The sequence below is a fragment of the Marmota monax genome, unplaced genomic scaffold (genome assembly GCF_021218885.2).
Source record: "Marmota monax isolate L192 unplaced genomic scaffold, Marmota_monax_Labrador192_F-V1.1 WCK01_AAM20220418_F8-fsc00310, whole genome shotgun sequence".
Lineage (NCBI taxonomy): Eukaryota > Metazoa > Chordata > Mammalia > Rodentia > Sciuridae > Marmota > Marmota monax.
This window is the reverse complement of record NW_026692085.1, coordinates 739,096-766,377: the sequence shown is the minus strand read 5'-3', so window position 1 is coordinate 766,377 and position 27,282 is coordinate 739,096. Positions and strand designations below refer to the sequence as shown.

The 27,282-nt window shown below is 49.2% G+C and overlaps 1 protein-coding gene across 3 annotated transcripts in view; it reads right to left on the bottom strand.

The window, feature by feature from the left end:
* The window catches only part of Mcph1 (microcephalin 1), a 198,010-nt gene that overhangs the window by 6,098 nt on the left and 164,630 nt on the right, over positions 1-27,282 (bottom strand). For 2 of the 3 annotated variants that reach the window (XM_046460525.2, XM_046460532.2), the window contains exon 13: positions 10,499-10,736. The exons of the other annotated variant lie outside the window; for it this stretch is intronic. In XM_046460525.2, coding sequence (XP_046316481.1) covers positions 10,499-10,736 — 238 coding nt within the window. The remainder of the gene's footprint in view (positions 1-10,498; positions 10,737-27,282) is intronic. 3 annotated transcript variants of the gene reach the window in all.

Here is a 27,282-nt window from a genome sequence, read left to right as displayed (position 1 = left end):
GGGTGTGGAGCTCCCTGTCAGTCGTTTTGCTGATGCTCCTCTCTGAGGGAGTCTTATTTGATGGGTGGCCAAAGGCGCACCATTAACAACCTGTGCACTTTTTCAATGGTGGAAATTAGACTTCATATTCCTCGAATCAATTTTGGTAACTTTTTTTCTAAAGATTTCCATTTTATCATTTTTAAAAATTTATCAGCAGCCAGGTGCATCGCGCTCCCCTGATTTACAGACACCGTTCCCGGGTCTGCGGGTACAGCACCCGCTTTGCTCGTGGTGTCATTCACGGGCACTTCCTCCGTCCTTGTCAGCATTGCTCCTCTTCCCCCTGCAGCAGCCCCGCTGGGAACTCAGCTCCCCTTGCGGCTGAACCTTCTCTTTCCTTTGCTTCTGCTACTATTCACATGATGTTTCTTTCCCCCACATTCTTCAGGGTTACTTTCGAAAAATTGGTTAAAAAAATACACGAGATAATTTCGTCCACCTCCTTTCTCTCCTCTTACAAACCAGGAAGGGTCTGTGATTGTTGCCCCTCAGGGGGGCGCGCCTGGGTCTCTGCCCTGTGAAGAGTTTGAGAAGCAGCAGCGTTAGGGGTTTCACAGTTGAGAGAAGTCACACTTGCTGAGCTCAGTGGGGACCTTACTTTTCACAAAGACGACGCTGGGCTGGGACTTAGGTGACTGGTCTGGAATTCTGGATCTTTCAGCCACTCACTATGTGGCTGCGCAACTCAGATCCCCTGGCTTCCTGGTGCATGAGTGGACTGTGACGGGTGACTGCATTAGACACTTTGGCCCCTGTTGGTCAGCTCAGGTTGCTGAGACAAAGAGCCACAGACGGGTGGGGGGTTAGAAAGCGGACACCCACCTTCTCACAGTTCTGAAGGCTGGAAGCCTGGGTCACGCTGCCTGCAGGGCTGCTTGCTCCCGAGACCTCTCTTCTTGGCTTGAGGACCCCTGTCCCCGGGTCCTCACGTGACCTTCTCTGTGGGTGTACATCCTTTTCTTATTAGGAAAGCCACCATATTGGATTAGGACTCCACCCTTATGACCTCATTCCACCTTATTTCTGTTTAAGAGTCTTATCCCCAAACATGGTCACACTCTCTGAATGTGAAGGGGACTCAATTCAGCCCAAACCTGAGCTCACCACCTCAGGCTCCGCGATGCTCAAAGGTACTGCCTGATAAGCAACAGCTGAAAGGAACGGGCCTGCAGCTTACTCCAAAACCACAGGAAAAGCTTTCACAGTCACAGCCCGGGGCAACGATGAATCAGGTCAATAAGCAAAGACAGCCCTGGACTGTCAGCCACATGCCATCACGAGGCTGAGCTGAAGCGGCTTCTCAGTCCATCCACCCTGCAGGCCCCAGGAGCTGCAGGGCAGTTGCCAAACACTTGAGCACTTTCTCCAAAGCTGGGACCTTGTGCAAAGGGCACCGGGAATATGTACAGCAAGGTAGCCTTTAACGTCGGCACTGCCACGGCCTGGGGTTGTGGCTCAGCGGTGGAGCACTGGCCTAGAACGAGTGAGGCCCTGGGTTTGATTCTCAGCACTGTATATAAATAAAGTTCTGTTGACAACTAAAAAAATAAAATTAAAAAGTCACCGTCACAACCCAAGTGCTCAGCTCGAGGGTGTAAACGGCCAGTTTAACCTCTAAACCAAGGACTGCATTTCCTACGATGGACATAACATGTTGCCACGTCGAGGACATTTCCAGTTTTGAGCTGAACAAACAGCTGCCTGTTACACTCCAAGTGGGTTTTTGGTTCCACTTTGTTTTAAGTGAGGCTCAGGAATGTGCCTTTGGCACACTGGTAAATGTGCAGAAATGGACTTCTCAGCAAGCATTTGCCTGCCTGCCTTTAAAAAGGGCTTTAGCTTTTACATCCTGAATGGAATCTGCACCTAGTGGGTTGAGTTCTTTAAGTGTAACTTTAGAAAGTGACCCAACAGGTTAGGAGATTCAAAGATAACCATCGAGGACCATGAGCTGGCCAACATATTAATTAAAGGAGAGCTCAGGCAATCATCTTCTGAGCCTGCGCTTTCCATAGTTTTCCAAAGCGTGTACTAAGATTGTGGCAAGCAGTTAATTGAAACAATATTACTAGTAATACATAGAACATAGATACACAAATACGGGCTTTGCAATATGTAACATATATACACAAACACAAAAGGCTTTGCCCATACATATATATCTACACACACATATATAACATACACACAGGCTTTGTATATATGTATGTGCATATATATTGAATTTTAAAAAAATCTATAAACATTAGATTTTGGAATTATAAAGTACTGCATTTTAGTTGTCATTCATTTCTGTCTTGGTAGATTTCGTTGGTTCTGAATAATTCAAAGCAAAAATAATTCTGAAATTGTACTTGAAATGCTGCAGCTGGGCTGCCGGGCTGGACCCTGTGGCAAGGGTAAATTAGGCAGCATTGGGAAGAGCCGGGCAGGCCTGCTCCTGTCCTGCTGCCGGCCTCTCTGCCACTGCCCCACTGCACAGGTGACCCTGCCTCTCTGACTAGTTCCTTATCTGTGCGTGGAAAGGTGGACTGAGAGGATCTCGGACAACACCCACATAGCCACCGAATCCTGAAGCCTAAAGTCCAAGGCCTCGGGAGTGCCACGGTCACTGCACTTCTTCTGGTCAGTCATCAAGGGAGACAGTGAATGATTCAGGCCAGCATGCGAGGGGCCCGGTGCCATCAGGGAGCCTCTTCCTGAAGACGCTGATGCTCTTCATGAGGGACGCATGTCAAGGCCGTGCTGTGCTTGGCCACACTCCTGAGAACATGACACCGTGCCCACGCAGCCCAGATGTACGTCTCCTCTCCCGAGCACAGCCTGGACAATAAGAGGTGCCTGACCCTGGAAACATGCTCATGAGATAGGCCAAACTGGCCTCGTGGTGACAACAAGGGGACTGAAAGTGTGAACAGAAATGACCACAGCATGAGCGCCACGGACCATGGCTTTTGTGCGGGCTCCCAGCACCCCCAGGCTCACCTTCTCACCAGCTGAGCTCCTTGGGACCCCAGGGTCTTCTGTCTCCATATGTCACATTGGAATTGTATTATATTTCACAGGAGTGCTGGGGGAAATCCAATCACTGAAAATGCTTTCACACACAGAATGTTACCATCCCAGGTAAAGGTGGCATTTTAGTTCTTAGTGCCGGGAATCTGGTTTCTGTTTTCCTGTTTATTTTTATACATATCCAAGCGCCCACAAGTGTGCTATCTCAAAAATCCCCATTTCTCCTTCTGGTATGATTCACCAAGAATCTTGGCCCAAGTACAGAGCTGTTTCAGGGAAAACGGGCTCTGGGGACGGAGCAGGGCACACACTGCTGACCCTCCAAGCAGCCTGGCTGGGAGGCAGCGTGGCACAGAGGACATCCCCTAGGAACGAGTGTGGACCTCGGCCGAGCCCATGAGGTGACAAGGTCCACTCGCTCTTGCTCTGTGCAGCAACCCGTTGGGCTGGGAGGGAAAACTGGCTGGATGCTGAGGGGTCACCCAGGGCCTGAGGCTAGAAGAAATCTTATAAGTACAATAATCACAAAAAAATGAAAGTTGGGTTGCTGTTTTTGCAATACAGAAAGTCCAGGGACCAAAACTTATCTGATGGGTCATGGTGCTAGGCTGTTGGAGGCCCTGGGGAAAGACTGCTCTTTGGCATCCACCTTTCTCCCTGGCAGAAAAGAGCAATCCTCAAGGGGTTCAGAAACCACAGACAATAGGAATAAATACAAAGCTACTCAAGCAACAAGAAAGCCTGGAGTTTTCAGTTTGTATGGCAGTCTCTAAATCTGAAAGTGGACACAAAAAGTTGCTTTTAAGACTTCTAAGTAAATACTTTATTCAAACTACTCCTAAGGCTCCCAAGAGCCAGGCTCTGGTGGTGCACACCTGTGATCCCACTGATCAGGAGACTGAGGCAGGAGGATCACAAGTACAAAGCCAGCTCCAGTAACTTAGAGAGCCCGCAAGCAACTCAGCAAGACCCCCTCTTCCAAATAAAATACACAAAAGGGCTGGGGGATGTGGCTCAGTTGTTGAGTGCTCCTGGGTTCAATCTCTGGTACCAAAAAAAAATAATAATAATAAAAATAAAAATAGAAGAATAAAAAAGGTCTCCCAAGGAATCACCTGACCTGGCAGCTGATATTCCAGTTGGAATAAACTTAATTCATAAATTTTGAGTATTGCCTTTCATAATTTACACAAGAGGACCAGTTTTATATCAAATTGATACTTTAAAACAATTTGCTACATTCCTAATTTTAACCTTAACCATATTTTGAGGATAAAGAGAAGTATTTATAGTAACAGAAGTTAACAGGAGGAAAGGTCTTCGAAGGACACAGGTCTCTGTCAGAGGCTCAGGAGTGACAACTCTGTGAGGGACACTGTCTTATGGTCTTCTCTGACCACCATGTGAAGCTATCAGGCAAAAGTAGGCTGGGGGCAGAGCGGGTTGGGAGAGGAAGTGCAGTGCTCTGGCTGGCTGTGACTTGCAGGTCTGTGCAGGAGTGCATGGACAAGCCATCTATCACCTGCAGCAGCTGGGGCTACTGAATTGTTATTCAATTCAGAAAGAGAAAATATGAGCTAATAAATATTTGAAAAATACATGGCCCGCTGAAGGACCCAGTGGTCAGGGTGCCTGCCAGCCAGGGGCACCCCCTCACATGAGCCAGGACTGCAGCACACACAATACCCGGATGCTGCCAAGGGCACAGGCAGGTGGTTGTAATCAATGACAGGCCAGAAACAGGACGTCAATTAGGAGAGAGGAAAGCAGCAGAAACAGGGTCCACAAGCCCAGCCCTAAAATGTAGAGTTCTGAAGGGGCTTGGGCAAACTAAACCCTGGTGTGGGCCTGCAGATGCTCATCTCTTAAAATACCACCAGCAAGAGAGCCAGCTGGAGAAATAACCAAGGAACTGAGCAGGCGGCACCGAGTGTGACTCCGACACAGAAGGCAGGAGCAACAGGAAGGGCCCTCACAATTGCCCAACCTGGAAATAATAAGAGCACAGACCCAGACTGGGGCCTTTGTACAGAACACAATTACCGAACTCTGGAGAGATTAGCTGTTGATGTCAATCATGTGCACAGTGAGCTCAGAGAAACACGTTTCCAAGCACAGTTCTGGTCTGCAGTTCATGCCATTTTGAAATGAACACTGCTAAAAAACAAAACAAGAACCTCTGTCTCTGAACATCGATGTTTGAAAGTTATATTCTTAGCATTTAGAAAAGAGTAAACAGCTTTTGGACTATAGCTAAAAGCATTAGATTCTTTTTTTTTTTTTGAAGTTGGTTTTCAGGGAAAAGATAAAATACTCGATATCAGAGAGTGAAAAATCACCTTTTGTCAGGGACTAGAAGGAAATTCTCCTTCAAAGATTAGCCTGATCAGGAAAAAAAAAAAAAAACAAAAAAGAGTAAAAGTGTCTTTTTACCTGAACTCAAACTAGACCAAACCAAAAAGTAAATTGTATGGTATTTACTAATTACTGGCTGGTCATCTTTTTTAGGACTCTTGCTTTTTCTTAGATTCTGTAATTTTTTTTGAGCTCATGATTTTGATCCTATAGACAAGTTAATGTTTTCTGATCAGTTCTATTTTTGACCAACTGTGGAGTTTTTAAACATTGCAATGGAGATTTCACCTGAAAAAACAGCTACAAGGCCTTGTATATGTGTGCACACTTGTGTTACGTGTTGTATGTCAGTATGTCTGTATGTGTGTATGTCCATATATCATGCAGTTATATGATAATTGGCAGATATATGAGGAGCGCTCATAAAAAATTAAAAAAATGGATCCAAATATCTTTGATTCACGTGATTCAAATGGTTCAATTTAAATTGGGTAAACAGATAAAAGTAAAGATGTCTTTAAAATTAAGCTTATAAGTTTTTCTAGGTGTTCAAAAAAAACATAATAAAATGTTGATGTCTATGAAATAATTGCTTAAATTCAGAAATTTACAAGTATTGTTTCAAAATGTGAACAAAAAAGAAGGTTAACAGATGGAAAAGAAAAACTAAAAGGTTCTAGATACGGATTTAATAGAGGGAAAATGTGTTTCTGGATAAGAAAGTCTATGTGATTAAGTTAATAATAGGGTTTAAGTAAGTGATAAAAAAAAGGTCTGTGTAAATTGGTTATATGTATAAGTTTTTGAGCAAGTAATCTTAAAGAAATTAAAAATTATACAACTATGGTTAAACAACAACTGTTATTTTTCAATATTGTAATGTTATTTGTTTAAAAGCTAAACTTGGTTAATATAAAAACATCAATGTAATTATGGTGCTATTAATGTGTTCATATCTTCCAGGTATACAAGTCTGTAAGGTAGAAGCTTCAAAAGAGCATTATATCAAGCTGGTGTTCTAAAGTTGTATGGTAATTTTAGGCTTAAAAGAAAAACATGTTGGAGATTTATTTATATCATTTGTGTTCTATAACTGGACTTGTTATCAAAAGATATGTAAAGTTCTATGTTACTTTTTACACTGAGATACAATTTAAATGTATTTTTAAGTTAATGAGAGCCTAATCTGTGTGAAGGTTTTATTGTAAAACACAAAAGTACTTTGCTACTTTTCTACAAAAGGTTAAAAGCTTTCAGCTTTTCTTTAATTCATGTTTTAGATGTGATATTATATTGTGTTAGCTAATGTTCATGTGAACTTGAGCAACAATTTATGTAGGCTTTATAAAATAATGTTTAAAAAACAAAGATCAGCTTCAGAACTACAGTACTTAAGATTTATGAAGAACCCTGCCTTACCTGAGATAAGGCTCTATGTCCCATCTCACTACATGTGAAAGTGACTATGGAAGAAGTAGGCCAGATTTCAGTACATTTAAAGTTGAGTCCAAAAGTTGGTTTTTGCCAAGATTACTAGGATCTTAAACAGGAGATTATAATGTATAACTCTGCCAAAATTCAAGGTAGCTATTACATAAACTAAAAATGTTTTTACCCTAGTTAATTTTATTTTGTAGTTTTCTTATAAATGATCTAAAAATTGCCTGTTAATGTTTTGCAGAGGTACTTATTTAAGAACACACAACCTGGGTTAATTTAAGATAAGGAGTTATCACCTACAGGATAGAGAGATAGACATTAAAGCCCAGTACTCTTAATATAAGGCTGTTGAAATTTATTTGCTGGATGTTTAAGATTAAGTTTTAAAATTAAAGTTAAATTAAAAGGGCCAAGAAAACCGATATTTGGCTCTTGCCCTCTGAGTCAGTCTGAATCAGGGAATAGGGGACTTCTCCAAAGAGCTTTGCAACTCTGGGCCACATAACCTCCCGATCAGGGAGATTAATGAGACGGCTGGAGGACAAAAAGCCAATCAGTGCATTTGCTATGAAGAGGAGGGTCATCAAAAAAGGGAGACATCCCTGATGCTTCCGAGGGAAGCCACATGGTCAAGCAAGGCCTGGACCCATCCTAGCGCAAATGGCACTAGCAGCGCAAATGGCACTAGCAGCGCAAATGGCACTAGCAGCGCAAATGGCACTAGCGAAACTGAGAAGCTGCTGTAAAGTTCCCCCAGGACTCCCAAGGAAACTCAGCTGACTGTTAACAATAGATAGAAACAAAAGTCAGTTTGACTTGCTTCATCTTAAACCCTTAGCAAAGACAGTCAAAGCCAAAACACTGCTATTCCTGGGCATTTTAAATGATAATAATAGTTAAATGTAACTTCTAAGAATAAGTAAACTGGAGGCTGCAAAAGAGATTCTCAGACAGGAATGCCTGATAACTATCAAAAGGGACTGCCAGAGTAGTTTTTAGTTTAAGGCCTTTATTTCTAACCTACACAGGTAGGCTTAGTGTTTGCTAGTATGGTTATCCAGCCCTAAGTAATAGAATTAAAGATTTCTCTATTAGACACAGAGGTCATACTAATAAAAGGATTTTGCAAGATCAGATGACATTAAATTATTAAACTGTATCTTAAGGGGAAGGACATCTGTAACCCTAAAAGTTAAATGTTATGTTTACAGTCCTGGTAACTGAGGATGTTAAAGCCTGGTGAGGGAACTTATGTACAGTGACATGTTCCAGCTGCTACAACACTTATTCAGTACTCATGGTTTTTGTCTCCCTCATAAAAGCACCCATCCCTAGATGACAACCTGTTTTTCCCCAGCCAGACCTCAAATGGAACTGACTTCTAAAAGGGAACTCATGTCCCCCATGTCATTGAGGAGAAGGCATATACACCAAATTACAGTCAGCTGGATGCCAAGGCACTGTCACCCATACAGGTCCACTATCATCATCTGGAGATGGAAGACCGTGCTGCCAACATTTAAAAGGATATTCTACCCTTCTCTCAGGCTTATTTCTTAAGTTTACATCCCCACAGATCTCTCTTTCTTATATAAAAGTATAAGTAACAGCTCTGACCAACCATCTTCTGCCCTTGCCATAAGGGTTCGCTCCTCCATGGGCCCCTCCGCTTGGGCGAGGACGCACCCATGGAGTGAGGACGTTAGGCCATAATAACGAGGGTGCAGGAAGGACTGCAGGAGGATGGATCCACGGATCCCAAAACCCAAGACCTCTGAGTGACACGCTCTGGTGCATGGCGGTTGGCATGCTCCCCCCTCAAAGCCGTCTCCTCCCAAAACATGCCAAGGCCACCACGAAATCTCCTAGTGAAGACGCTCGCTCGGATCAGGAGATATTCTAAGGCCTCCTAGAGGAACAGAGCCTCTATCACCCCCTAAAAACATGGCCGGTAAGGTATGGTCAAATATTTTATATAAGAAAGGGGGAGATGTCAGGGACTAGAAGGAAATTCTCCTTCAAAGATTAGCCTGACAGACGCCTGGGAGGCATCCTGCAGCCACCTATCTCCCTGGAACATCCTGCGGTTATCAGGATCATCAGACATCTTGCACCTGGCAGTTTTACCACCCACATCCAGCAATTGTTGATTAGAGAGCTTCCCCATCCCCAGCATATAAATACCCCTGTGTGAACAATAAAAGTTTGCAGCTTGATCAGACTCCTGTCTTGCTGTCACCTTTCGTGTCTCTTGTCCCTTCATTCCTCCCCATCTAGGTTCGCTGCCCACGTTGATGTGTCCTTTGATCGTCATACTTTAGAAAGCGATCAAGGATGACCATCAATCGTTTAAAAGATGCTCACAGAGTGCACCCGGCTGCATACAGATGGAACTTGGACAAACCAGGAATCCGCTCCTCTGTTAAAGGCTGATTCCAGCAAAGGGTGAGAAAAACCAGGAGTCTGGGATTCAGGGGGTCCACGTGGAAGGGACTGTGCCTAAGGAACAGGGGGCAAGGAGGCCGGATGGGAGAGAAGTGGAGGCAGAGAGTCTGAAGCAGCCAGGCTAAGGACCTTGGCTGGCGAAGGAGCTGAAACCCGACAAGTTCACTCAGGGCTCAGATTCCTACGTTGAGGTCCCACTCCATGTCCCTCTGAATGTGGCTTCATTTGGAGTGATTAAGTTGAAATGAGGTCATTAGGGTGGGTTCTGATCCAATCTGACAGCAGCCTTCCCATGAAGAGGAAATTTGACACCCAGGGACACCCAGGGGCACGTGAGCAGAGGGAAGGCCAGGTGAGGACACAGCCAGAAGACAAGAGGCCTGGGCAGGCAACCTGCCCTCACCCCACCCTGGGTTCCAGCCTCCAGAACTGCGGAGAGCAGCCATTTGCTGCTTCAGCTGCTCAGTCCGTGGCACGGTGCATGGCACCCAACCAACCAAGAGTTGATCACAAGCCCAAGGAGGAGGAGGTGAGGCCACCCCCAGGAAGGAGCCTGCAATCGCCCTGCAGAGTGCAACCCACCACGGGGCGTGAGACTGGCACAGAGGCTGTGCCCCACTCCTTGGCGCCCACCCATCACGATGTCCTGGCTGCCCCATCCTCCCCACCTGCTCCTCCCAGCAGACCCACAGCCTCTGAGGTGGCCCAACAGATGAGGCCACCATGTCACCACAATGCAGGACAGACCCCGCGGTCAGGGTGTCTGGCTGGCCACCTTGTCCTCTGAGAACCTCACGTAAGTCTGTGCTGAGCTGACAGCAGCCCTGCACCCACAGTCACACCACCTGCCTGCCGGACAGCTCCATGTGGCTGGGTGGACCAGGCTTTCCACACGAGCTGGGAGCCACATGGGCGAATCCAGGGGGTTTCTTTTCCTTTTGAATTCTCCCTTAGTGACCGGAAGGAGCAGGGTATGCAGGACAGTCACATGACTCTAGGGGCAGCTGTGAGGAGTCGTGAGGCGAAGCAGAGGTCTAGGACACGGGGACGGGCTCACGTGACATCCCTTGAAGACTCCTCATGGCTGGAACCACAGAACAGTGGCTCTGCAGGGAACTCGCGAGGGCCTAGGGATCATCAGGAGCCCTCTGTCCCCCACAGGAGCCCCCTGGACCCACCCCTTTCTGCACCTGAGTCCTACCTAAGACCCATTTTTCCGACAGGTACTTGGTTGTTGCTTTCTTCTTCCCAGCGTAGGGCCCGACAACGATGCTGGCCTGGCGAGGAACCTGGCTGACTTGGCCTCCACACAGGAGGACCAGCTCACACAGCTTGGCCCTCGGCGGGCTGCTGTCCGGCGTGATGAACATCATGGGCTGATCGGCAAAGAGGGTTCCCCGGTACTGCTCAGGAGACAAATGGCGCTCAAGTCGACAGACCTGTGGGGAGACAGGGAGCGTCACAAAGGCAGGGGCTGTGTCGCTGTCTATGGGAGCAGGTTGACTGTGAAGCACACGTTCTCTCCCAGGAGGTCAGACTTAGTGTGACCATGCCCATTGGACGAACTGTGAATGCTGAGGACCCAAGAAAATATTGGCATTAATGACATGGGACTGATGTTTTCCAAAGTGGCCACAAATAAAACTCCCAAGAAAACAAATCTGTAGACAGAAACATTGTTGGTCTTTGAACTGTTAACAGATCCCAAACCAAAATGCTGGAAAGTAACAACGTCAATGGGTTGGAGAGAATCACATCTACAAACTCAGGTCTGACCCAGTGCCTCGGGTTGCCTGTGTCCAGGAAGACAGACCCCGCTGCCCCAGGAAGGCCCATCACATAGACAGCCTCTCTCGATCCCAGGTGCTCACAGCTCACATGGGTAAGAGAGGCTGAGTCCAGGCACAAGCAGAAGGCCTGTAGCCACTCGCAGACCCAGCAGGTGGGGAGAGAAGTGTCCAGCGGATGTTTGGGTGTCCTTCTGGAAGCCCGTGAAGAGTGTCATGACAGCAGGAAGCACTTGAGGAACAGAGATGTGAGAAGGTGCTCCTTCTTAGTCTGATAAAGCTGTGGTCCTCTGCATGACCCCATAAAGACTTCTTTTTAAGTGCATATACCAAGAGATGTCAACTGTTATTTTCTCTGAGTACTTTACCTGTGCAGGTAATATCTGAGATCAGTGGCTCAAGGAATTAGGGGATTGGCTAGGAGGTATGTGGGAAGGTTTGACAGGGTGCAACCCCGGGCAGGGGCTGTGTGGAGCTTTCTGATCAGGGACAGGAGAGAGGGCCCTCTGAGGTCAGAACACATTTCTCAGTCTACCTCTCTGGCAGGACAGGAGGGAGGCCAACTGTTCTTCCACTGGGTCTTCACACCTCCGTGGTGTTACAAGAGGACCCTGCTACGAAAACCCGGCTCCCATTAGTGGGATCCGTTCAATACACTTAGGTTTGGGCATGGGATCCCCTTTTCCCATCCCTGCTTTGATTTTACAACACACGACTGGGCAATGGACAGCGTTAACCTGACGGGTAAAAGACAGCGGGATCCTAATAATGCACACAATCCTATTTATATGGGACTTTGTTATACTGCCAGCAAAGGTCCAATACCCTGTGAGGCAGTGAGTGGAAAGGGTTGTTGTGTCAGTCAGCTGTTTCACTGCTGTGACTAACGGACCCAACCAGAACAACTGGGAGGAGGAAAGGTTTATTTAGGGGCTCATGGTTTCAGAGGTCTTAGGCCATAAGTGGCCTCCATTCCTTGGGGCTCAAAATAAGGCAGGACATCAAGGCAGAAGAGCATGGCAGAGCAGCTCACATGATGATCAGGAGCAGAGAGAGACTCCACTCTCCAGATACAAAATATGTACCCCATGGCCCCTGCCCCCAGTGCCCACCTCCTCCAGCCACACCCCACCTGCCTCCAGTTACCAGTTAATCCATCAAGGATCAATTCACTGATTGGGCTAAGGCTATAACCCAATCATTTTTCCTCCGAACCTTCTTGCATTGTCTCACAGGTGAGCTTTTGGGGACACCTCATCTAAACCACTACAGTTGTTAATTTAATTTTGCAGATGAAGACACTAAGCTGAAGCAAGCGGAGAGACTGTGTTGGCCTCAGGGGAGTCAAGCTGGGAGATGAACTCCAGGACCCCACCACGCACTGACCGGTGAGCCACTGGGTCACCTTTCTTGCACAGCTGCGCAAGGAGCATCTAGGACATAACCACACATTCAAAACATTAATCATAAAAGTGGCTGATGGAGGAACAGCACAGAAGGACAAAGTCAACGGTGACTTTTCCCAGGAGCCTGCTACTTGAAGCCACTCCTGTCTTGTCTGTTAATGGCAGGCTGAGCATGGAAATTTTAGGTGCTAGGCTCTTTATACACATGTGATCCAGACAGCCCCTTCCCAGCTGGGGGGATGACTTGAATTGGTCACTATCAAGGTGATCCTTTTCTGGCAAATGACACAACCCTGGCCATTGTGACCTGAGAGTGGGTGGGATTTGGGGGGAGTTTTCCTCACCATTATAAATCAATGCATAAGCAAAAACATGTTTCTTCTTTGCCCACACATCACATCCCCATGAACCACATGGAATGACCGAGACCTCGGACAAGGTGAGCAGGAAGAGAGCAAGACTGGGTCTTGAGTTGCATTTCCATGTCCTGGCTAACCAAACTGGGGATCACCCTTCCTTGGCCCTTTTATGTCAGCACACAACTAGCCCTTCTTCAAGTTACTCCTTTGTTGAGCTTTTTTCTTTCCTGAAGCCCAAGTGGTCCTGTTTTCATAGCCTGGAGCTTCCCGCTGCTAAGAGCTCACCGTGCTTATCAGAAGTCTGTAAAAGGGGTACATAGTGGGCAAAAGTGGGTCAGGCCTGAGATCTCATTATGTGCATAAGCGGTGGACAACCTTTAACCCAGAAAGAGGGAAGTAGGTCTCTGGAGTGCTCAGCTAACTGATGTGCCAGTCTTCCCTCTGCCACAGGTACTCAGCAGGTAGTCTGCACACCCAGGAGCTGGGAGAGAAACTACGACTGGCACAGGTCCCCAGGTCCACATGATATCAAACTCAACAAATCATAGTTCTCTCATCTACTTATTTATTCAGTTTGAACTCAGAGGAGGCAAAGTACTACAACAATCTATTTTTTTCATTCAAAATGATTTATTTTTTTTCTTTTTTGGCACGAGGAATTGAATCAGGGGTGCTTTATCACTGACGTACATCCCCAATCTTTTTGATTTAGAGACTGGGTCTCACTAGTTGCTGAGGCTGGCCTTGAACTTGCAACCCTCCTGCCTCAACTTCCCCAGGCTCTGGGATTACAGGTGTGTGCCACAGCGCCCGGTCACTCAAAATAACTCAGAGAGCGTGTGCATTGGCTCTCCATACCTAAGAGAAATAATTTCTGGGAAAGTTTGATCAAAGACTGGATTTCTTAAAGTCAAACATCAACCTGGGGGTTTGTCCTATGAATGTACCCTGTGCATACCAGGGCCTGCATGTCCTGGAGCTCACGGCCACACAAACCACGACAGGCGGCACATTTTACCTACAATAGCACACACGACCCTGGCTGTTGTGAGCTTCAGCGAGGCCTGTTCCAGAAGCCAAGCCCTAAGAACAGGACACCTCCCAGTGCTCCGAGGACAGAGCCCTCATTAGTCATCTCGGCCCTGGAATGCTCACATCACAGTCCTCAGTGACGCCCAGAGTGTTCGAAACTCAGCAGTGCAGCCTTCCCCGGAAGTCACTGCGTCCCCAAAGCTGCAGATCACAGAGCTGCTTCCCTGTGGTGGGCCATGCTCTGCCTTGCGGATTCTGCCCTGGGCTCGCCCACATTCCCCTCCAGCCGAGCACCACTGTCCCACTTTTGCGTTAGTTGAGATTACCAGGCCACAGAGTGCTCAGAGGTTAGCAAGGGATCTGAAGGAGTGCTGGTGCACAGAGGCGGGCTGTGCCACACGGCCTCCCTGAGGCAGGGACATGAGCTTGCAGAGGAGGACCACCTCCCAGGCACAAGGCTGACGCGTCCTCATTGCCTTCTCCACCCCCTCTGCACAGCAGAGCACAGCTATTGGCTCTAAACTCTGATTCCATTCCCAACAGTTTCACGCACACACGCATGCACATCAGAAAAAGGAGTGCGGTGGCCATGCACGTGGGTATCGCAGGACGGGGTGTGAGGGGATGTGTGGATCAGCAAGCGATGGCTGAGTGGCCCTCCTGCTGGGTTATTTCTGCTGTCACCTCAACCAGGATCTAGGAGACAACCTGGGTCCTCCATGCTGACCTGAGTTTCTAGTGAAAAATGGTAAAAAGGTAAAAAGAGGAAGAATTGCAGCTGTCACACAGACACGACGCTTGGGACGCACTGCCCTCATTCACAGGACAACCTGAAGCACACATTCAGAGATCGGGAACACGGAATGAGTCTTTAAGAAACTGGCTGTTCCCAGGGCAAGAGCCTCAGCAGACAAAATCTCCCCATCAGACAAAATCCACTTCGTGCCTAAAGAGGAGGCATCTGTGAGGTCAGCCGCTCTTCACCATGTGTGACCCGGGCTCCCACGGGGCGGCATGCACAGTGCAAGTGAGTCCAGCTCCTCTCAGAGGCCCAGGTTTTCCCTGCAGTGCCCAGAGGCCTTTCTAGAAGCACCAGAGCAGGGGACCGAGTAGCCTTGCTGACTAGGCTCAAGAGCCTCCCAAACCAGTGGCACCGAGTCAGGGTGAACCACAGGTGTTTGGAAGCATAACTGCTGCTCTCTGCAGTGGTGACAGAACTGAGCCTTCATGCCTAGGTCCCTATTCTGGTGTGCGGTGACGTTAGGGAGGCAGCCGGTGGGCGGAAGTCATCCTGGGCCTGAGCTCTTGGTTTGAACCTCTGCTGTCACTGGTGTCTGTCAGCTTTGCCGTGACAGACCGCCTGTGTTTGTCTTCACTGGACAGCTACTAGTGCAACAGGCTGTGGCTAGGGCCCTTCCGGTCATCTACCTGCCCACGCGTCAGGCAGCTTCTAGCTTCATGGAGACCCAGCTCTTCAGCCTCAACCAAGAAATGAACCTGGGGGCTGATGGCTCACTGACCCCAGACACCGCTGCTGGCTTTCCACCACGAACCTGCTGCCCCTCCAGGGAGCCCACCTGGAAACTGAGGCCAGAGAGACCAAGTTCCTTTCCAGATGTCTTGGAGATCCTGGCAAGACCCGAGTTTCATTCACAAAATCAGCCCCCATCTCTCCTGGCAGGAGGAACACCTGTTCAGTCCTTCGAGGGTCAGGTTGAGTTCTGAGGATTCATAATGGAGGGAGAACGTCTGTGCTTCTTCAGGACTTTCCAGAAGCCAGAGCAAGTTCAGATGTTGGGTTGGCGCTGGGCTGAGCAGGACATTGGCTCACTGGAAGGGTGGGAGGGCATCACGCTGGCACAACCCGACCAGGATCACTGGGGTGCAAATGTGAGGGAGCGGGAGGGGCAGGTGACAACAGTAGGGATGTATTGTATAAGATGTACCAGGTGCCGAGGCTGCGGAGCTCGGGCCAACTTGCCGGCAGCATGGGGAGCGGCTAGTGGGGAGCCACCAGCACTGGAGCAGGAGGGTAGCCACCAAAGCCCTAAGATAGCAGGGTCACCCCGCAGCCCAAGCAGGACGGAACGAGCCGCTGAGATCAGAGACGGGAAGTTTCTGTCCTCCCACCACAGAAGCAGTTCTAGGAGGCACTTTCCCACATTGACAACAAGAAATGAAGTAGGGCAGGGTGTGGGGTGGAGGCTGGCTCCAGACAGGAGAGGGCAAACCCTCCAGGACCCAGTGGAGTCCCCGGCTCCCTGTGTGCAAAGGCAGGTCAGCCACGCCAGGGAGACTCCGCTGCTGAGGCTTTAAGGTTTCCAATTAACAGGACGTGTGTACCCACCCCGAGCTCAGTATCTACAGGGAGGGAATGCGGGTGCCAAAAGGACAGGGACCCACATCTCATAGGCTGCCCACATGCACAGGCCTCGGGCCTGCAGATCTCCACCGGCAACAGTGCCTCCCCTTTCTCACCCCTGGCCATCGTGCTGCTTCCACTACAGCAAGGACAGTGGCAAGGGATGCCGCACAGACCTGCTTTCTCACGGGCAAATGGAGATGGACCGTCCACGTGGATGGCCAATTGCTCCACCCGACTACTGTGTCCCTCTTGCCTATTCGAGGCCTGTCCTATCAGTTCTTCCTTCCTGCTCCTCATCACTGAGCTCTTGTTTGGTATTTCACACCAGCAAGTTGCAAAGATGCTCCCCTCCCTCCCGCTCCCCTCCCCAGCCGCCTCTGCCAGACGCTGCCCCATGTGTTTGCACTGCTTTGTGGCAAACTCCTTGACAGCGGCCCACGCTCACTGCCCGCTGCCCATCTTCTCCCTGAGTCTGTAGGAACCTGAGCTGCTAAGACCATAGGACCACACACTGCCAGAGACAGCAGGAGAAGCTCATCCTCATCCCACAGGGACCAGGAGGACACCGCTGGCCTCCCTCCTCCTGGAAGCCCTTTCTTTATCCACACATCAGATTTCCTTTTAGCACCACTAGCTGCTTCTTCGCCACTGGTTCCACTCTTCCTCCTGACCTCTTAATTCTGATGCTGCCTAGGATCAGTCCTGGATCCTTTTCCCTCCTACACTCATCCCTTGGTGGCCCCAGCTGGTCTCAGAGCCTCTGTATGCTGATGACTCCTACATGGTACCTCCAGCTCAGAACTCTTGGCACAATCCTATGTCCAGTGGCCTTCATGACGTCCACTCTGGTGTCTAATACACCTCCTCAATTATTCTGACATCCCTTCTTCTCCTCCCCTCAACTTGCTCTGCTGCAGACTCCATCTCAATTTGGGGAATTCCATCCCTCCAGGTGCCCAGCCCAAATCCCTGAGGTCAGCCTCGATGTCCCACTATTTCACACACCTCCCATCACCCCCCTCCCCCGGAAACCTGGCCAGCTTCACTATCAGAACAGAACAGATCAGTCTTCTAACTGCCACGCACTGAGTCCAAGCCAACATCGCTTCCAGCCGGGGTTAGCTCTGCTGGACTGGCCTCCCTTTTAGCCTTCTCCCTGCTACAGACTCTTTCTGACATCGTGAGAATTTTGAAATCCCAAGTCAGATAATGCCATTTGTCTTTCAAAATGCTGGTGCCTCACTTCATTCAGAGTAACGGCTGAAGCCCCTCCACAGCTCTGCCCTGGGCTTCGGCACTGTTTGGTGTTTGCCTGGGACGTCCTTCCTTCAGCTCCCACGGCCGTTCTACCTCCTCCAGCTGTCACCAATTCAGCAAGGCCAATCCCGGGCAGCCTGCTGAGAATGCCCACATCTCACCAACATCCAATCCCCTCACGGGGGCTCCTCTCTCTTATCGTAAGTCTCACCACCTTCTAACATAATGAATCATCTGCTATTTTGCATTATTTTGTTTTTTTCCTGCTGGAGCCCGAGGGTGGTATGATGGCTTGGATGTGAGGTGTCTCCCAGAGCTCACGTATGAGACAATGCAAGAAGTTTCAGAGGATAATTAATTGGGTTGTGAGAATCTTAACCCAACCTGTGAATTAATCCCCCAACAGGGATTAACTGAGTAGTAACAGAAGAGTAGGGTGTGGCTGGAGGAGGTGGGAGTTGGGGTGTGGTGTGGGTATCTCTCTCTGATTCATGGTCACCGTGATGTGACCTGCTTCCCTCTTCCACCCTCTCCTGCCATGATGTTCAGCCTCATCTTGAACCCTGAGGAATGGAACCAGCCTTCTATGGACTAAGACCCCCCAAACTGTGAGCCCTCAAATAAACTTCTCCTCCCTATAGTTGTTCTGGTCAGATCCTTCTGTCCCAGCAGTGAAAAGGCGGATTAAGACAGGTGGGACTCTTTGGTTTATTCCATGGTATACCCCCAGCACACAGAACGGTACCTGTCACATAGTAGGTGCTCAGCTGTACTTGTTGAATTGGTAAGTGTATTGAGTAACCACGGAGTGCTGTGCCTGGGAGACGTGGGATCCTACTGAGTCTGACTCCAGGAAAGCTTCGACTCCGATTTGGGAAGCAAGACTTCCTCTTGTGAGAGAATCAGGGCAACAGCGACAGAGAGAAGGAGTGAAAGAAGGCAGAAGAGGGGAGGGTGGGAGACAGAGAGACCCCCAGGCAGCCTTATGCCAACCTGAAAGGGTGCTGGAAATGCAAAGCTCCCAGGGGAGGCAGAGCAAGGCACTGGGCAGAGTGACGTGGTGGAGGCAGAGTCAGCTCAAGCAGGTGCCCAGGCAGGAGGGCCTGGGGACAGTCTGCACAGGCCGCATGGACACTCCTGGGTGCATCCTCAACTAGGGTGCCTGATCCAGGAAGACAGAACAGAGCAGTCGGGTGCTGGCTGAGCACAGGTGGACGGGTTAACACACATCGAGTGCCTTGTCCTGTGTATCTCCTATGCCTATTCATTGTATCCCTTGACACTGTCTCTGTAATATAGTGGTAAGTGTAAGCCAAGTGTTTCTCTTGAGTTCTACGAGACATTTCAGCAAGTTATGAAACCCAGGGAGGGGGCTCTGGGAACCCACGACTGATAGCTTCAGTCAGAGTCAGAGGGAGACCCAGGACCTATAATTGGTGGCTGAAGTGGGAGCAGTGTGGGGGACCCAGCCCAGAACTTGCTGGATCTACTGCTAACTCCAGGTTGGCAGTGACAGAATGGAATTGAGTCACAGGACAACCGGCTCATGTCTGCAGAGAACTGTGGAAATTCATGTGCATTTGGTGTCAGAGAAGTGTTTTGACCAAAATACAGAAATCTGTTTTGTTTTTCAGGAACAGTTCTGCAGGCAGCTAGACTGCAGAGCCCCAGACTCTTCTGAACAGAGATGACAAGTAGGCACCAGAGGACCCTCCAAGAAGGACTCCCGACACTACCTGGTGCAGTATCTGTGTGTTTTACTAAACACAGTATGTTTGACCACACAAGTTCAAGGAGGCTGGTTAGAGTAATCTCTGTGTACAAACATTTCTAAAGCTGCTGAAATTCAGGATGAACTACTCCAGCACTCCCAGGGGTTACTGAGTCTAACTTCTTCATCTCACTGGCAAGCTCACAAGGCCCAGAGGGGTCAGGGCACAGGGCCAGGAGTGAGTACAGCCTAGTGCCTCTGTAACCCAGGCCCTGGGACCCCTGCTGAGAGCCCAGGCTCCCACCTACTCCCTAGGGCTGAGCTGTGTGGGGTGGGGATGACCACGTGCAGAAAACGTTGGAATCCCATCTTTGGGACTCTCTTGTGGCCCTGGCTTCTGTGTGCTCACCTGAGCGTGGGCCGTACAATGCTCCTGCGGTGGGCAGCTCAGGTGTGCCCAGGTGGCACACACCGTGGGAAGTGAAGCAACCTGGCATTCTGACCTTGGCAAGCTTCACCATATTCTCAGAATCCCCCAAATGGAACTAGCACCCAGCAGTGCAAACCGGCCACAGGACCCACCCCTGATGCTCTTCTCTCCCTCTCCCTCGCCTTCTAGATCCAGTGTATCACAAGTCTTGTGGATCTTGTCTCCGGAATATCATTGGAAATCCATCCCTTGATCCTCGGCTGCACCGTCACCCTCCTGGCCACACATCAATGACTTTTCTATACCAAGGAAGCAGCTTACAAGCAGGGGCCTGATGTCCACTCTTGGGTCTCCATCTCTCACAATTTTTTTTTAAATAAATAAAGGTATTAAATGCATACAGTGGAATGAATAAAGTACAGCAACCTCAATCAAGCTTAGGTCTTCAGAGACACATACTTCTACGCGTCCAGATGGTTGCTGCCTGAGCTCCACGGCCAATCCATCCCCCTCCTAGACCACCTCTCCTCTGACTGCTCTCACAGAACAGTCCTGTCTACTGTAGAATTTCGTAACGAAGGAAGCACACAGTAGGTAGCTGTCATACTCTGTGATGGCTGATTCTGTATGTTGTTTGACAGTGCTAGGGCATGCCCATAGCTGGCAGCACATTAGTGCACCTGTGAGGATGCTTCTGGAAGAGTGGCATTTGTCTCAACAATCAGAGTAAAGAAGACCCCTCACCAACAAGGGTGTGTGTCATCCAACTCACTGAGGGTTGCAGAGAACCGAAAGGCAGAGGAAGGGCTACTTCCTTCTCTTCTGCTGAGCTGGGGCATCCCACCCATCTTCTCCTGCCCTTGGACATTAGAGCTCCGAGTTCTTGGGCCTTTGGACTCTGGGGCTTGTACCAGCTCCCACCTGCGTTACTGCATTCAGTTCTCAGGGCTCTGGACTCGGACTGAACCAGGCCACTGGCTCCCTGGTCTCCAGCCTGTAGACAGCAGATGAGGGACTTGTCGGTCGGTCCCCTCCTGCGTGAGCTAATGCCTCCTGGTCTGTCTCTCCTTTTCCTTTCTGCATGTTCTATGGGTCCTGCATCTCTGGACAGTCCTAACACACCTGGCTTCTTATGCTCAACCCAAGGCCTGCACACATACACTCTCGCAAACCTCCCACAGCTCCCATGACTTGGAACAAAGAGTAAACCCCTTGGTGGTCTCAAGACCCTGCGCGGCCCAGCCCCCAGTGTCTGCAGGTGATTGCTTCATCCTCGCTGCCCCGGGGGGCCTCGCCAGGCCCCCGCCTCCATGCTCCCCCCTCCCTTTGCCTGGGCTTGTGTCGACTCCTCCTCAGGCTGACTCTGGCTCATTGTCTGGATTTCTGGCCACTTGTCACCTCTTCAGGGATGCCCTCCTGGCTCCCTGGATAAACCAACTCTGTATCGTGCCTTTATTCATAAACACTTAGCACTTACTGGGTGCTGGGCATGTCTTATGAATACTGACTTATTAGTCCCTGTGACAACTCTATGGGGTTGGTACTGAAAATGGCAGAATACGCCACGGTGGTGACAAAGCTACTTCGAGGTGAAGGCCCTTAAAGGAAAGCAGATGAATGCAGAAAGCCATTTGGGATACACATGAGGATCTTCTCTTGGCATGTAGCCAGGGAGAGAGAGGCCTGGCATTGGGAATAGATTGCCCGATCCACGTGACCTTTCCGTCCACTCTTCTAGGAAGGGTCTTCATAGTAGCTCCAGAGTTGGGAACCTCTGACCTTTATTGGAGAAGAACATTCACTAGGAATCTCTTTGGTGTTTCCTGATATAAATAAAGCAGAGGCAGGTTCCACTTTGTTCAGAGGTTCATCTGATCAGCGTGCCCGCCCTGCCCCCGCTTTTGAAATTACTTTCTGGGTTCAGTGTGTTTTTTGTTTTTTGCCATTCCACTTTTCCTATGTTTTATTTTTTAGCCACCCATTCCACTGAGGGCGACACCATTTCCACCGCCCACGAGGGACGTGGGTGGGAGATGAAGAAGGGTATTCGAATCTCTCCTTTCTTCATGAAAGGGGAGAGGATTCCCTTGTGAAAGACGACCTCTCTGGACCAGGAGAGTGGAAATACTCTCCAACCTGGAAACACAGAGTACTCTACAAAAAAAGATCTTTTAAAAACAATTCTTGGGCTGGGGATGTGGCTCAAGCGGTAACGCTCGCCTGGCATGTGCAGGGCGCTGGGTTCGATCCTCAGCACCACATAAATTAGAGAATAAAAAAATAAAGATGTTGTGCCCACTGAAAACTGAAATATTTAAAAAAATTCTCTCTCTAAAAAAAAAAAAAATTCTCATCTTCCTGTAGCCTCCCCACATAACTTACTCTCCCCCAATTCCTCTTTGTTCAGCCTAACACAGAAATATGCCATTTTTGCCACATCTTTCGGTCTTCATTTCCATGTGAGGGCTCCGGTGTCATGGAAGGTACATTTAACGCGTGCTTTTCTCCTGTGAATCTACCTCAGCCTCTAGGAGGGCAGAAGTCATCCGCCTCACCTGCAGTGCTATCACCACCGCCTTCTCCCCACGAGAACATGAAGATACATGGAATAAGTGACTTCCTAAGGCCGCAAAGCTAGTGGGTGAGGACCAGGCCTAGGAGCAGAGGACCTGCCTTCCTCCCAAGGTCATACTGCCCACCCATGAGCCCCGTGCCATGGGCCCCGCTGCCCAGTAAGGCCAGGCACAGTCCTGGACTTGGGTCGACTCCTCCTCAGGCTGACTCTGGCTCATTGTCTGGATTTTTGGTCATACAGAGCAGAATGAAATAAGTGTGAGCCGTTATTTATAGGTGATGCATCCCAGGCACTGCACACACACGGGGGTGGGGGAGGGGAGGGGAGGGGAGGAGGGGGGAGGGGAGGGGAGGGGAGGGGAGGAGGGGGGAGGGGAGGGGAGGGGAGGGGAGGGGAGGAGGGAGGGGAGAGATTGTTAAAAGTAACAATTATATACTGAATATCGTTAACACCAAGCAAATACTCTACCTGTTTGCTAAATTTACTCTTGGCACTTTCCACATTACATGCAATTGCTACAAAATTCTGGGAAGCAGAGCCTCTCATTATGCACCTATTACAGTTGCTGTAACTGAAGGGCAGAGTGACTGGATCAATGTACCACACTGGCATGTGGTGAAACAGACATGACTTAATGTACACGGAGAGCCTGTGCCCCTGACTGCATGACCTGCTGCACCCAAAAAGGATTAGCTACCTCTGAATTTGAAGGTATGACAGTCTCAAAGCCATCAGTTCCTTGACGGGGGCAGCTGCTGAGGATTTGGACTCTACATTCTTGCAACTATTTGAAGAGATTTAGGTCTTTTATTCAATAGCAGTAATCAAAAAATCTTTCCCTTTCAAATAGTCTGGATTAATTACATACCCACATGCCGCCTGAACTCCAACACCCACAGTCTGATGTCAAGCTTGATCTCCTTGCTAGTCCTGGACACTGTGTGGATACTGTAATATGGCGCCTGGGATCTTCCCTCCCTAAGCTATGAGACCTTGTACTCCATGACTTGCTTAGACCTTAGCTTGCTCAGCGACAAGCAGACAACGACCTGCCATAGCTGCTGTGGGGCTTGACTTTCATCCTGCTCCTCTTCTGAATTCTAGAAGGTGCTTGGTAAACCATGGGCCACGCTACAGCCGAGAGCTGGGCGAGGAAATGGATGTGGCACCGCAGAGGAGCCCAGGCTGGCTGGCTGACTCCAAGCCTATTCTTAAGAAAGACTAGGGTATGGCTGGGGAGTTACAGGTGTGTGCATGTAAAGATATGGACACACCCTTCAAGAATTCTCACACATTGCCTGACGTGGTAAGCTGGTAACGGAGAACCAGAGTCCAGACCCTAGACACCACCCGTCCCCATCCCACAGTGATCTCTCTTGGGTCTGAGCTCTGAGAATGGTTAGGAGAGGCCTCTGTCTCCATCCCAGTAGCAACCCAGCCCCACACATCTGCAAGTGTTTAAGACATCTGGATGCTCGGAACATTTAACAGGCTGACAGCAGGGAGAGGAAAACCCGTCAAAGCAAGGAGACTCCGAAGGCCGGTAAAAATGGCGCAAATGATTTAGAGAGTCCTTATGTTCTTGGCAGGAGAGGCCTCAGGCAAAAACCTATGCAGTCAAGCATGGGAGTGAGGTTTATAAAACCCCTTGGTTTTAACACCACAATACTTCACAACGATTCAGAAACGAAATGGAAAGAAATTCCAAAGACCTTATCCAGAAAGAAAAACGTGTGAGGGCAGGGGAGGGGTGCAGCCCATCAGGGTGGGCTGGCCTGGTGGTGCGTGGTGACGGGTAAGTGCAGTCTGTGATGCTGTGGGGGGGAGGTCAAGGCTTTTGGCTGGGAGGCTGGGAGGCTGGCCCCAGGAATTGCATCCAAATTCTCATTTTAAGCCCAGAGCAAAACAGTGCACCAGGCGTCCTGCTGGCTCGGCTTTTCCAAAAGTTATGTGTAAGTGGGACTTTCTGTTCTCCAGACAAAGGATCAGTTAGGCAGACGCAGAGGTATTCTTCCTTATGTTCGCTGAATGCTACTCAATGGACATCGGAACTCAGTGTGTGCCAAACTTGGATTTTTAAAGCGTCATTTGGGTTTTAAAGGCTCCATAAGTGATGGGAACATAATCATCTTGGGAATCCACAGATAACTTTTAAAACAACATAAATCTGGGTTTCATGCCTCGTAGTTTTCAATAACTGCAAGAAGTATGTCAAAACTTGAACCTGGCGTGCCCTCCCTGCGGAGGCGGTCTACGTGTGGACCGCGAGGCCCTTCTCCACCCACTTTAGCCATCATGATATGGACCCTTCTGCAACACTTGGCTCTGAGTGCTTGGCTGCTTTTAATTCTCATTTTTTTAAAAAAAACAGAGATACAATACATATGGAAATCACTCCTTGGTTTTAGTGACTCTTTTATTTGATCCTTTAGAAACCGATAGATGGCAAGAGATTTGTAACCCTATGTATGCAACTACTAGTCCATAGCATCGTTCAACGTTGGGGGCTCTAAGCAGATATTTCCAAGCAGAGCCACATCCAACAGCTCCCCGGGGTTCTGCGTCATTGTTCCCCAGGAGCAGCTCTTATTCCAGTGGCACACTAGAATCACCCAGGAAGCTGTTGCAGTTCAAATGATGCTGCAGGGGCCGTCCTCACCAATGAAGCCAAACCCTGGGTGAGGATCCAGGAAAGCCACTTCACTGTGCGATGCCACCAACTCACAGAGCCGGGCCAGGCCCCAGCCCTGCTGCGCAGCTGGCTGGCACTGGAGCCTTGGCCTGTCTCCTGCGGCCAGAGGGGCTGTGAAGACCCCAGAAGGTGGCCCATCAAGAAAAAGGTCATACCAAAATGAACAGAATGACTCGGTGGAATTCTGACTTGCTGTCTCATAAATACCCTTATTTTTGCCAGATTATTTCTAAAACTGACGGGTAAAGCAAGTATTATCAAAAGCACATTTATCTTCACTGAACTCAGATGCCCTGGCAGACCTGCCTAACACCAACTCTGAATTTGAGGGAACAGTGAGGGCCTCAGGGCTTGGGACTAAGCCCCGGGCTGGGTCTCTGTATCACCTGCTTTCCAAGCTACAACCTGCTTCTGTTTATTAATTTGAAACCAAGGTGAGCCTTAAGAATAAGTGGTGAAGGTGAGGAAGGTACTTCCACCCCCAACTCCCCTCCCATACCTCCCTGCCAGGGACTTTAACCTTTGAAAAACCAGCCTCTACCTCAGAGCAAAGCTTGTCCAAGGAAGGAATATGACCTTTGTCCTTGGAAAGACCCACAGACCACTCTTAGGCACATTCCCACCCTGCTGAGTTGTTTATCCACAAATAACAGGAGAGATCACCTGCGCCAGGTGTCCCCGACTCAGTCAGGCTAGGTGGGGACCCATAGCAACCCCCTAGCAGCCACCAATCAGCATGAGACAGGGAAATACCTGGGATGCCAGGTGACCCTCCCAGTAGTTTATGGTGGTTGATAACGTGTTGGGAAACCATGTAGTTCAGCACGTACACCCCTTTTGGCTTAAACCAATCAGTTCAAACGAATCCCCCTCTTGTAGTAACCAATCACCCCTCCCCAACTCGTTCCCGCCAGTGAATGTGCTAATCATGTTTTAGAGTTGTTATTTGATTTTCCCCGCGGTGTGTGATGATTTGCTAAGAGATGCTATGATGTATGTGGGGGTCCCTGCCTTCTCCAGAGAATGTATAAAACTGCTGCAAACCCCGGGCTCGGGGCCTCTCAGGTCACCAGGTGCTGTGTGTGCGCGCGCGGAGGACCGAGCTAGCTGGCAATAAACACCTCTTTGCTGTTTACATCGATCTTGGTCTCTGGTGGTCTTTTGGGGGTCCTGAATTTGAGCTTAACACCTTATTCATATCTTAAAACAGAGTGTCCCTGGGAGGGAGAGCCCTGGGCACTTGCACCACTTGCAGAGCCACACAGGGTCCTCCTCTAGCCACGTGTATGTGATTACTTTTAAATCCAACGTTACTGAAGCATCATTTATGAGCAAGAAAATGTATCCATTTAAAATGGGCATGTTATGATTCTGACATTCTGAGGTAACAGGGCCACTCCCATGGTCCCAAAGAGCTCACTGTGTCCCTTTACATCCAACCCCCATCCCCACCCCACAGCTGCTGCAGCTGCAGAGAAAACTGAAGACAAAATGGAGCTGGCCCCTTTAAAGTCTCAACGTACTAGCTGGACCACAGAAACAGGCACTTTCCTGCATGCCCCAGACCTCGAGGAAACTGATGATCTAGAGGGGAGCCAGGAGGTGGGCAGGTCCCACTGTGCTTTTTCATTTGTTCTTCTTTAAATTTTAGAATAAGTCAGTTCCTGGGAAAACTTGGAGAATTCAGGCTGCAGACTTGTGCTTGGGTGAGAAGAGCAGTGAGTGACAGCAGGGCCCTCAGGGGACGACGGATGCCAGTTTACAGCTTCCTGGCTGTGCATGCACACACCACACCACACACACACACGCACACGCACATATACATGCGCATATATGTGTATATGCATGAATGACAGACACGCACACACGTGTATACACACATGCCTATGCAGACATACATGCAAATACATATTGATTTCATTGAACAAATACGTTTTAATTTCATTTTTCTATTTCAAGAGCATTCTTATTTAGGCCAGGCCTTATTCAGTTTATTGCATCTCTTAAAATAGTCCAAACGGAATAACATCTGAAAACACAAAACAAATGTGCTTCAGAGCATGGCGGGAGGTCAGACCCCGGAGAAAAGTTTAAAGGAGCCAAATATGCAGAGCCTGGCCAAGAGGTGACTAAGAGGGAAGGAGATAAGATCTGTCTACAAATACCTGGAGGCTGTAAACAGCAAGGGAAGCTCCCACCACACAGCCAACAACAAAGGCTGACCTCCTGGTTCACCAGCCTGGGGAAGGGAAACCAGGTCTAGGCCTGGAGGCACTCCACCCACCCCCACTGCCCTCCCATCCTTTCTTCCCATCTGGATTTCACTGGACACCTCTGGGTGCTACTCCACCTCCATCAGGGCTCAGTCCTA